Source organism: Bactrocera tryoni, chromosome 5 (assembly GCF_016617805.1).
Source record: "Bactrocera tryoni isolate S06 chromosome 5, CSIRO_BtryS06_freeze2, whole genome shotgun sequence".
Taxonomy (NCBI): Eukaryota; Metazoa; Arthropoda; class Insecta; order Diptera; family Tephritidae; genus Bactrocera; species Bactrocera tryoni.
Window position 1 is genome coordinate 68,423,292 of NC_052503.1, and position 11,024 is coordinate 68,434,315.

The window sequence follows — 11,024 nt, forward strand, 5'->3', positions numbered from 1 at the left end:
TGTAGCGGGTAACGGTATATACAAAAAAATACGCGTTTTGCGCTCAGGAATGCTTTGCACTTTTGCAAACAATTAAGGCACTTTTAGCACACACGGCTTGACGGTTCACTAGCGCCTGCGCACGACGCTTTCACATTTTTTATGTTGCTTGCTTCACTTATTATTGTACATTGATGCAATGGCAGGGTCCTCAGTCTCATATATGATTAGCACATCACGAAATTTATCCAGTAGCTGTAAAAGTTCAGCTGGACGTAAGCTTTGAAAGTACATAATCTCTTCGAGGTGATGTTCGCTCTTAAAATAACCGGCCTGATAGAGTTTCACCAACAACGAGAGATCATCGATGTTCGTTGAGGCGGGTATACGACGTATGGCCGCACGATCGGCATCATTGAAAACCGATAATAGCTCTTTAATGCGTTCCTCATCTTCGATGGAGGCGATACTGTCACAATTCTCTGTGCTTATGGAGGCAGTCATGCTGTGTGTATATGCAAATAAATATGTTATGTGAAGTTTGAGATTTATTTGAAAAATTAAATGAAATAAATAAAAAAATAGAAAAAATAAAATAAAATAAAAAAAAATAAAAAAAAATAAAAAAAAAAATAAAAAAAAATAAAAATAAAAAAAAATAAAATAAAATAAAAAAATAAAAATAAAATAAATAAAAAAATAAATAAATAAATAAATAACCCGATTCTCACCTATAATTTGACTTGTGACTAGAGGATGGTTGTGCGACAATGTTATCTGATGCTGTTGAACAGCCGCCCGAGTAGCGATCTTCGGTAATCGAGCGATGACTAGTATGCGGCACTGGCAGTGGTTGGCTGGCGCAGGAGAGCAAGGAGCCGGCATTGCTGTGTTTAACATTAAAAATTAGTAAATGATATGAACATTTTACTGACGCAACACTTACAGCTCGTCGTCGCTCACATTCATGCTACGACTCAATGGTGATATCAACAGTTCACCCGTAGCGCCCACACCAATTGAACTGTGCGTAGTCGTGCCCTCTTGTAAATCCATTAGCGATGACTTGTGTTCATTAACGCCATCACTACAGGCCGAATAATCGCTGCCCGCCACGTTCATGGTACTCACGCCGCCATAGAAATCGTCTAAATCGCTCGGCATAAATTGTACATATGTATGCAATTGCATTAGTAAGTGATGTTGCAGCATCCAGACCACCATTTGTGCGAGCATACCCTGACGCGCCGACTGCTGCAGTGGTGTGGTGAGGTGACCAATGGATGTGGGCAGCGAAAAGTGTGCGATAGCATCGAAGAGGGACATGCCAGCAAAACGGGCTGAGAATTTCTCAACCAAATGTGATTTTGTATGTAGTGGCGCATCGGGCGCAATAACATAAACATTCGTTTCGCAAAGCGGATAGATAATGGTGGCTTTACCCCAATAGACCAAATGTGAAACCATTTTGTAAACATGCTCAATACTCATGTCCGCTTCAGAGGCAAGCATTTGTAAGCTCATTAGCGGTGTGTAGATCTCTACCAATTGTAGTAGCATGCGCGCAGCACGCGGTGGCACACAGTCGAGCAGTTCCGCATAGTCCACAAGCAGCATGCCATGGTAAGGTTTTAACGAACTCAAACAACGATCTATAACCTCAGGATCGACCATGCTACCTTTTTTGTGCAGCTGATGCGCTTTTTGCGGCAAACAAAAACTTACCGTTAGGTATTGATTTAACGTTGTATTCAGTAAGCCAGTAGTACATAGATCATGATAGATTGATTTGAGCGCTTGCGCTAAAGTGCAACGCTCTGTGATGGCGTCAAATGTGCGCTCCAATGGTTGCTGCTGTGAGGAGAGTTCATCATGCGTACGTGCCATAAGCATTGTCTCCTCGGTACAATAACTGGCACGTTGTTCTTCGAAACGTAGCGCTAAACCGAGTCGCTTGCTGAGTTCGTAATAGCATTTCACTATGGAATAACTGGCCTGTGCATGCAAAGCGAACACAATATTTATAAGCATTTGCTGTGGTTGAGACTTTGGCTGTGGCAATGATGATGCTGTTGCTGTACCGATAGTAGCGCTTGTAGCCGTCGTTGGCGCCGCAAGTGGTAAAGATGTGTTGGAGGTATTTGAAGCATTACTTGTATTGCCCGCGCTGTTGCGGTGCTCATTGCGCGGTATTAATGTTGGATGTGACACGAAACGCACATCATTCACTTTTAATTCTAGTTTTTGATTGCACAATTGTTGTTTTACTGCAAATAGTGTTGAGAGCACTTCATCGGTAAACCCTTCCAATTGACCTTTGGGCACTGTATTGCAGCAACTATTGTAAACACCAAACATATTAGCGGGTGCAATATTTGGTGGTGGCGCCGTTTGCAATAGTTCATCGCTGCTACTAATGGCATATGGATTGCGTTTTCTGCTGGTATCGGAAGAAATTTGTGACACCAGCGATGTCGTTGAACTGCTCATCGCTACATCAACCAGTGGTGGATTGTTCAGTACCGGCGCAGATGCCGCCAAGGGCATACTATGCAACGGTGTTTTATCTATGTATATAAAACAAAGAGTATTTGTGGGTGTGAATGAGTTGACAATTTTTAGCCAGCTATTTACCTTTGTACACATTTTCATAGGGATAACGAAATAAGAGACGGTCTCCTTTGCTGTCCATATAGACGAGCAGCACTGCTATTGGATTTACTTCCATTTACTTTATTTTTTAGGAGAAAGTTAAATTTAATTGCAATTGCGATTTCTTATAAGCTAGGAAACAGCTGTATTGATTGACTGCATTGCTGATAAGAAATGCTACTTCTTTCGTTACCAGGCAACGACATTCACAATGTATTTGAAATGTTGAAATGTTCAAAAATCTTGTTTTGGAAATAGACGTAATTCAAGAAAAAATATTAGCAATAAAATAAACAAAAGTTTTTTAAGCAAAGACAAAAAAAGAATATATTAATAAATCATAAATTCTGAATGCAGCAAAAAATTTCTCGCTTAGTGTTATTATTATTTTGAATTGACAACATTGTTCACAGCTGTCATTGTTTTATTTTTGTGTCATATTTCCCGGCCGAAGAAATAGTTACTCCAATATTTTTTATCGTAGTACTCGTTAAGTAGCACAGTTTCCGCTTTTAATTAACACATTAATTATGTATTAATTAGTGAGTGTAACATTTAAGATTAAGCCACAAGAAGCAGTGTAGAAAATGGTGTGTAAAAATATATGGAAATTTTATTTCATAGTTGAAGTATATATAGATTTCAAATTGTCACTTAACTAAGTGGAGCGCACATTTTTTCGCAATATGCAAGAAATATTTATGAAAATGATGCCAAAAATAGATTGATAGCGCTCTAGTGTTGCTAGCGTACTTTCTTGGGCTGCACTTAAGTAACAACGACCTGCTCTATACACTCTCTCTATAATTATATTTTCCAGGCAGTGCTCGGTGCACAATTGGTGCTTACACTTTTAACGTTGAGTGTTATACAAAAGATAAGTCCACATTTTTCCTTTGCCAAGTGGTTATTATGCGCGACAGGCCTTTATAGATATTTACATCCTTCGGACGATGAGCTGCGTACGTTAGCTGGTGTACCTAAGGAGAAGCATACGAAAGGTGGCGGCAAAGGTAATAAGGGATATGAAGCACGAAATGGCACAGGACAATTTCACATACCACGTAACTTAGAAGTGCAACTTGAGACAACACCAGTGGTGGCACGCGATGTTGTGCATCTCAGATATTACACCGAATACCAGTGGCTGGTCGATTTTAGCGTTTATGCAGCAGTTGTGTATATTTTATCAGAGGTATAGGAAAAAATATATTTTTCTGCATGCTAAATCAATTGTTTGCTTTTCTGCAGGTCTATCACTACTATTTTCCACTGAAAAATGAGTTCAACCTAAGCATGATTTGGTGCCTGTTGGTTGTCTTCTTTTCGCTGTAAGTATGTTTTGCTCTTAATCTTTATTCTTTTATAATAACACTTATATGCTGCTTAGCAAACTACTCTCGTCGCTTACATGGTTGTATTTTCAAAATGAAGAGTCGATCGGTGAACGTTCCATGGTCATAGTCGCCTGCTTAGTTTATCTACTTATTTCCATGATTGTGCTCATTATCGATGAACGCCACCTTGAGACGGGGCTGGAACACGCATACAGTAGCTTTAACGCGAGCGCTTCAGAGTTCCTTACGGCACAGGGTTTGCCCTCATCGTGAGTTATTTCTTTTAATTATATATATATAATATTTTTCATCACTATGCTATATTTGTAGTGGTCCCGCATCCAAGCTGATTGTGAAACTCTGCATGGCAGTTTGTTGCGGCCTTTTAGGTGCAATCTTCACCTTCCCAGGTTTACGCATGGCAAAAATGCATTGGGACTCTTTGAAATACTGTAGCGGTCGCAAAACATTGCAACTGCTACTCAACATCAGTTTTATTTTGCCTTTCCTGCTGATAATACTCTGGATCAGACCAATAAGCAGAGAGTATCTGACTGAGCGTGTATTCGAGGGCATGCAGAAACCATTGTATGTTTAAAAAATCATAAGTACTACATATTAAGTTGTCATTTTCAAATATTATTTTTAGACTTTCAGTGGAGGCGTTTGAAACAATGCGCCTGATTATTGTCGTTTTAGTAGTTTTACTACGTTTTGCCTTAATACCCATCTATTTGCAATCTTATTTAAACCTAGCGCATGACAAAATTGTCGACTTACGCAAAGAAGCTGGTCGCATTACAAATGTAGAGTATCAGAAGAAGGTATAAACGCGCAATAATAAACTTAATTACTGTTATTAACTGCTACTTTGCCATTCTAACACAGATTTCCTCTATATTCTACTACCTGTGCGTGGTCACACTGCAATTCGCCGCACCGCTACTGCTCTGCTTATATCTCACTTTGATGTACAAAAGCTTAGGTGAATTTACTTGGGCTGGCATACTGAAAAGCAGCAATAGCAGCAGCATTTGCACAGATATGTGTCCGTTAAGCGAGGCGCCTTTGGTCGCTGATGAAGTGGAGTTGGCAAGTACGACAGCTTTGCCGCCAGTTGCCACAACAATAATGAGCAGCATGCCGGCGTCCGATAGTGGTGAACATATTCAGGGCGAAGATTTCAATATTTTAGAATCTGCAAATGCTATACATGCGCAATGGATCAGTTTAAAAAATGTATGCAAAAATGTCATGCGATATTTTTTATGTACCATCATCTCATGCGTTATTTTTTTTTTTACAGGTTTTCAACGCCGACGTGTACAAAGGTTTTCTGGGCTTTGCTAGCTGGTGGAGTTATTTTACACTTTTCACCTCTTCAGCTTTGGGTATTGTGTACCAATCATATTTTAGCACAACGTAAAACTGCATATGTGTTGACAGTCAAGAATGCATATTTACATTATGTCGCATTTTTTCGAATTTGTTATAATTTTGAAAGTTTTTTTTAGCATATTATGTAATTTTTGTGCGCATTTAGCAATTTTTTTCAAATTGTTTATAATTTTGAAATGATTTTTGTAACATATTATGTCAAATATTTTATTTTTACGTTTAAATTTAAACTATTTCTCCTACATACATACATACATGTATATGTACGTTCACAACAAACTAATAAGCCATAAATAGTTTAATTTTTTAGTTTTAAGTTTCAAGTATTTTGTTTTATGCGTGTTTGATATTATTTGTTTATTAAAAGCTGGCAATAAAAAACATTTAAAACAAAAATCGTAAAATTGGTTGTCTTATGCTGCGCAACAGCAACAAAAATTTTAATGGAAATGTCGGAGACCCTATAAAAATAATATATAATTGGTCAGCGTGATGAGTTGAGTCGATTTAACCATTTCCGTCTATTCATCTGAAGATCAAAATCAAGTTCTTGTATGAAAAATTTTTTTATTTGAGAAAAAATCGCCTGAAATTTGGCAGTCCAAGAAAGTGCTGCAATATACAAACAAATTGTTCAGATCGGACCACTATAGCATATAGCTGTACTACAAACTCAACAATAAAATCAAATTTTTGTATGGATTTTTTTTTTATTTGTGAAGGGTATTACAGCCTTGGCGCAAGAGAAGTTAACTTTGTTGCTTGTTTAGGTTAGTAAACATTTTAAATTCACCACAAAGATGCATAACAACGCGTTTAAAAAAAATTGTTGAATAAAAAAACGTTTCTACGAAAGTTTTAATACTTTATTTTAGTATGTTTATATAGATAAAGATAGTTATAAATAAGCTGGAAATAATGCCTTTACTGCTAAATATATATTTTTTTCATATATATATAATTATGTTGTATAATGTATTCTATAATTACATATAAATGCAGAAATAGAATGTAGAGTGGACAGCAAAAGACATAGAGTAAATACTTTTCAAGTCACTTGCAAGTATTGTGCAAATATAAACTGCTTAAATTACTAATCCAACATTAACGCCAAATCTTTAAACTTACTTATATTCGTTTGTGACACTTTTGTGACGCTTAAAGTCCCAACATTTGTTCCTGCTTGTAGACCGCATGATATGCATTGCGTATGAGCACATATGGGAAACAAGATTCCAGCAAATCCATCGTGAGGAAAGGCGATTGTTTCACAATCTCGTCCAAGAGCAAATACACCGATTCGCGATTACGTGTCGCCTCTTTGTCCGATTCCTGACCCAAACGCAATAGCGATGAGCTCGCCAATGCCAAGAACTCTTTCATGCGATCCTCTATGTCGTTCTCACCGCAAATGGTGAATAGCGCGCCGAATATATTATTGATCGCCACTGCCATGCAGTGTGTATTATTCGAATGCCCGTCGATGGAGGCGCGATAGAATGACGTTTCGTTGCGTGCCAATTTCGGTATAGAGACAGCAACGAAAACCATCAACAAACATGACACTAAATGTTCGCCTTCATCGAAATCGGGTTTTTTCGATTTCAAAGTGCTGGTTAGCGTCGGATCGACTTTACACGGCAAGCCAGCGGCCGAGGCCATTTCGGAAGCGACGCGTATTTGATCGCCACCTGGTAAATGCTCTTGGAAATCACGCACTGAACTAAGTAAGAAAGGTATACGCTTCTCAAGCACATCGACGAGCGCTTCATGTACCAAATTACGGAAGCAAAGTATCACACCGATGAGTGTCATGCGTTGTAGTACGCTGTCGACATCATGTAAACGTTTGAATTGTTCTTTCATTACCTCGGGTTTGTCGAAACTTGTGCGTAGCAATATGAGCACATCCTTGTTGGAGGCAACATGTTGTTTGAGCTCTTGCACTTGATTGGAAATGTGCCACATGAGTGTTTCATTTAGCGATTTTATGCCATAGGGGCCGACAAGTTCGGCCAATGAACGCAATTCGTTGAGGTCGGAGAATTCTTGTGGATTAAAAGGCACCCAACCTTCGGGCGATATGGGCACAAATGCTTTCTGATTCATGGAGAAAACTATATTGCCGGAGGAGACGCGACGCACTAGTACCTCGCTGTACCTGTAGAGTAGAAACGTAAAAACAGAAAAATTTTAAATGTTTTTATTGAAAAAAATAAATATACCATGTATTATATAATGCCGCTATGGTCTTCTCGCCATGCGAATCTAAATTCTGCGTTTGCTGCAACAGACAGTTGTTGAATACACGTGTTATGTCGATATGCACATAATTCTCCACGGTCTGTAGCACATTCATGTATGCGCGCACAGTGGCTAGCAGTTCCGATGGTTTTGCAATTTCCATGGTCTCCTGATTGAACATGACCATGCCGACGAGATCTCTCGAGAAACGATGCTCCAAATTCTGACAAAGATATTCGCGCGGTGCAAATGCAAATTCCCACACATTCACCGTCGGACAGTAATTGATGGCAAAGCACAGCTCGGTCAGTGCCATATGCAATTTGTCCATTGTGGTCAAGTCTTCGCGTGTTTTGCGATACGACTCATCACCCGGTTTACGTATATCGTCGAATTGCTTTTTGGCTTTGTCCTTCTTTTTGCGCGCTGATTGCACTGATAGTATTTTGGCACAGTGTTTCGGCAACAGTGCATCGGCCATTGTGCATTGCTCATCACATATGGTTGTTATAATATTCTTGGCTTCCTTAGCCATCTCTTCCAAGAAGATGTTAACTACACTTAGCGAACGCTCGCGTATGTGATGACGCTCTTCGGGGCACATTTCATGCGTACAATTCTGGAAGTGACTGCAAATCAAGGGAAATGCAATAATGTAACGATTTTGTGCCGGAAATTCCAAACACATGTGGAATTGATCGTCAAACATTTTATTGTAGAAACAGAAAATACTTAAATCAGAGGTCTCAACGAGTATCTCGTCTAAGTTATCCACAACGCGTGTGTGGAAAACCATAGAGTCTAGCAAACGTGCCAATTCGACATTTTCCGTTATGCGCAGCGCGGCTTTACTGACGCTCATGTATGTTTGCAAGCGAAACCAATCCAGCCGAAAAGCACGAAAATCAAATAATTCATTGTCCTCCACTTGTTTCACAGTCAAACTTGAAGCGGTGTTATACAACGAAGACAATATGACACTTTCATCCTCCGGACAAACTTGTAAACTTTGCATGCGTATGTTGAGATCGATCGAGTCGAACCCGGAGAGATATTGCACGTAATAGCGTTGCATAACTTGACTGTATTTGCGGACAAGAGCGCGCAGTTCCTCCATATGAAAGAGTAATTCTGGCAATTGACGATCAACAAGATCCTCATTGGATTTACCTGCAATAACAAGTTGTTAAAAAATTAGTAAGAAAATATTTTTGTAATTTAAAACGAAAGTACCTTTATTCTTCGTCACTGGCGGATTATCGTTGTGCCGCAATAGCCATAGTATTTCATCACGCGCCAAGCATAAGCCAATAAATATGAAAATTGCCTTTGGTCCCAACAAGCCGGGCTGATCAGTCATTATAAGCGCCAGCTCTTTCAAGGCGGTACGCAAAAATTTACGCCGTTCACGATGCATCAGCGCTGCTTTCTGTGTTGCCACAGCATATGCTTCCTTTACCTCGCCAATGCGTTTGCTATAACCTTTGATGCCGTCAAAGGTGCTCTGTATGTATTGATGTATTTGCAATACTTCATCACGAAACAATGCAATTACCCAACTCGATTCTAAAGCAGATATCCAAATTTTATTTACCTCCTGATACTGTCCGAGCATTTGATGATTCAGCAACAAGCCAAAAATTATCCAACGATCCATTGCTTCAAGTGAAACATACTCACAGGACATTGTGTCGGTACGCACAGCTTTTAGCAATATTGCTGGATTACCCACTAAACTGAGTTTTTGCATTTCACGCCATTTATCAGCTGGCAAATTTCTTAACGGATAAATTGCGATAAGCGAACGCAGTGCATTTGTTAGCAAACGCTGATGCGGTATGAACTCTTCCGATAAACGTTTCAGCGGCACTTCATAATCTAATATCATTTGACCCAGACGTGGAAACCCCGAATCTGCTTGATTATTCTGCAGTTCGTAGGCTGCATTATAGAGTCCCAAAACGGCTTTGCGATCATCAACGCGTGACAGCAGTATCATTAATGATACATATGTAACTACTAAATCCAAATAATGTTTTGTCAACTCAAAGTTCTGTGTAATATCCAAGTGTATCTGGCAAGCATCCATTGTGGTGAGCAATTCGCAGACATTATCTTTAAAATCTAACAAATCAACAAAAGTGTGATAATACAGGGAGAGCGATTTAATAATTTCCGCTTTTATATTCACTATTGCATTCAAACCCTTTACATCGATGTTGGGGAAACGCTTTACAATAAATTTAATAGATGACTCAAGCGATTTGTCAGAGAGGAAACCTGGCTTGGATTTGGTATCGCCGCAAGCTTTTTTAATATTATATATACGCGTTAATATACCCAGACCACGATCGTTGAGTATCACCAGCTTTTCAGCTATTTTCTGTTGATTTGGATAAATTGGGCGTGCCATTGTGGCGGTCTGCTCTGCTTTTCCAATTTGCTATTGCAACAATTCAATAAGCGCGACCGCCGCACCTACACTTCACTACCCTACACTCGCTGTGGTCGTCTTTTGTAATATTGGAATGTATTTTAAATGAAAACTTCACTTGATTATTATTTCTAATATTGTTTTAAACACTTTGTACTTAATTAATTTTGATTATAAACATTTTTTAATTGGAAATTTGTTAAATTTTCTGCAGAACCAATTCTTTCGTCTATCACTTCCTATTTATAATTTTTCTTTGCTCATGTATTCGTTGATAATTGCCTGAACGCAGGGTTGCATTGAAATAAATGATAAAATTTCGATGATTTACAATTAGGGTGGTGCAGTTTTCTAATATTTAAATTAAAAATTATAAAAATAATAATATTTTGAACAAAATTAAAATTTTCAATTTTCAATCAAAATTTGAATATTAATACAATTTTTATAGGCATCAAAAATATTTTTATAGTAATGCATAGCTTGACATTAAAGTTTAGCTTTTTACAGGTTATGTTCCAAATCAGAACTGAAAAAAATATTGCAAATTTTCAACTTTAAACGCGAATATCTTCAAAACTATAAGCTTCCTGCTGCTATAACCTTATATATTCGTGATCTGGAGAGTCTCCTCTATCCGACCATACGCATTTTATTCCCGAAATCCTGGGACGGTATACTAAAGCCGACCCCTGACATTTATGAAGTACTCCAATCGACTGAGAAGTGGAGGGAAATAGAAACTTTTAACATTTAAAACATGCATTAAATTTAAAAACGTTTAATAATTGAATCTGTTATAAAAACTGAAGCTCTATGAGGCTATAGATGGTAGGTATGATCTGCAAAGAAGTTTGATTAAACCGGATATTCCACCAATTTGCGCTCTAGTGATTCTGAAGGCTATGTTGCTCTCGTTCACAGTTCGATGTATGTTCGAACTTCTTTGAGAATATGCAATAAATTTTGGCATCAGACTC

At 38.4% G+C, this 11,024-nt stretch overlaps 3 protein-coding genes across 3 annotated transcripts; 1 reads left to right on the plus strand and 2 right to left on the minus strand.

Moving 5' to 3' along the window:
- Positions 1 to 72: 72 nt before the first annotated feature.
- On the minus strand, positions 73 to 2,778 carry LOC120776686 (GATOR complex protein NPRL3). Its single transcript, XM_040107564.1, has 4 exons — positions 2,614 to 2,778; positions 926 to 2,546; positions 711 to 866; positions 73 to 484 (listed from the first exon to the last, which is right to left on the minus strand). Exons 1-4 carry the CDS (start codon positions 2,705 to 2,707, stop codon positions 154 to 156), a joined length of 2,202 nt encoding a protein of 733 aa, XP_039963498.1. The 5' UTR covers positions 2,708 to 2,778; the 3' UTR covers positions 73 to 153.
- Positions 2,779 to 3,060: 282 nt separating this feature from the next.
- LOC120778604 (transmembrane protein 161B) lies at positions 3,061 to 5,517 on the plus strand. Its single transcript, XM_040110476.1, has 8 exons — positions 3,061 to 3,221; positions 3,452 to 3,826; positions 3,883 to 3,962; positions 4,022 to 4,237; positions 4,299 to 4,556; positions 4,618 to 4,792; positions 4,857 to 5,207; positions 5,275 to 5,517. Exons 1-8 carry the CDS (start codon positions 3,219 to 3,221, stop codon positions 5,392 to 5,394), a joined length of 1,578 nt encoding a protein of 525 aa, XP_039966410.1. The 5' UTR covers positions 3,061 to 3,218; the 3' UTR covers positions 5,395 to 5,517.
- Positions 5,518 to 6,210: 693 nt separating this feature from the next.
- LOC120777365 (membrane-associated protein Hem) lies at positions 6,211 to 10,283 on the minus strand. The gene is made up of 3 exons (XM_040108633.1): positions 8,844 to 10,283; positions 7,592 to 8,780; positions 6,211 to 7,527 (listed from the first exon to the last, which is right to left on the minus strand). Exons 1-3 carry the CDS (start codon positions 10,021 to 10,023, stop codon positions 6,525 to 6,527), a joined length of 3,372 nt encoding a protein of 1,123 aa, XP_039964567.1. The 5' UTR covers positions 10,024 to 10,283; the 3' UTR covers positions 6,211 to 6,524.
- Positions 10,284 to 11,024: the final 741 nt, after the last annotated feature.

What these genes read in the sequence shown, in the direction of transcription:
- LOC120778604 (XM_040110476.1), top strand. An exon ending in GCACAGGGTTTGCCCTCATC is followed by an intron (nt 4,238 to 4,298) that starts GTGAGTTATTTC and finishes CTATATTTGTAG; the next exon opens with TGGTCCCGCATCCAAGCTGA. An exon ending in GAGGGCATGCAGAAACCATT is followed by an intron (nt 4,557 to 4,617) that starts GTATGTTTAAAA and finishes TATTATTTTTAG; the next exon opens with ACTTTCAGTGGAGGCGTTTG.
- LOC120777365 (XM_040108633.1), bottom strand. Translation starts at nt 10,023, where the DNA reads ATGGCACGCCCAATTTATCCAAATCAACAGAAAATAGCTGAAAAGCTG. An exon ending in GCCAGTGACGAAGAATAAAG is followed by an intron (nt 8,781 to 8,843) that starts GTACTTTCGTTT and finishes TTGTTATTGCAG; the next exon opens with GTAAATCCAATGAGGATCTT. An exon ending in GCGGCATTATATAATACATG is followed by an intron (nt 7,528 to 7,591) that starts GTATATTTATTT and finishes TCTACTCTACAG; the next exon opens with GTACAGCGAGGTACTAGTGC.
- LOC120776686 (XM_040107564.1), bottom strand. Translation starts at nt 2,707, where the DNA reads ATGGAAGTAAATCCAATAGCAGTGCTGCTCGTCTATATGGACAGCAAA. An exon ending in CTATGAAAATGTGTACAAAG is followed by an intron (nt 2,547 to 2,613) that starts GTAAATAGCTGG and finishes TTATATACATAG; the next exon opens with ATAAAACACCGTTGCATAGT. An exon ending in AGTCACAAGTCAAATTATAG is followed by an intron (nt 485 to 710) that starts GTGAGAATCGGG and finishes ATATACACACAG; the next exon opens with CATGACTGCCTCCATAAGCA.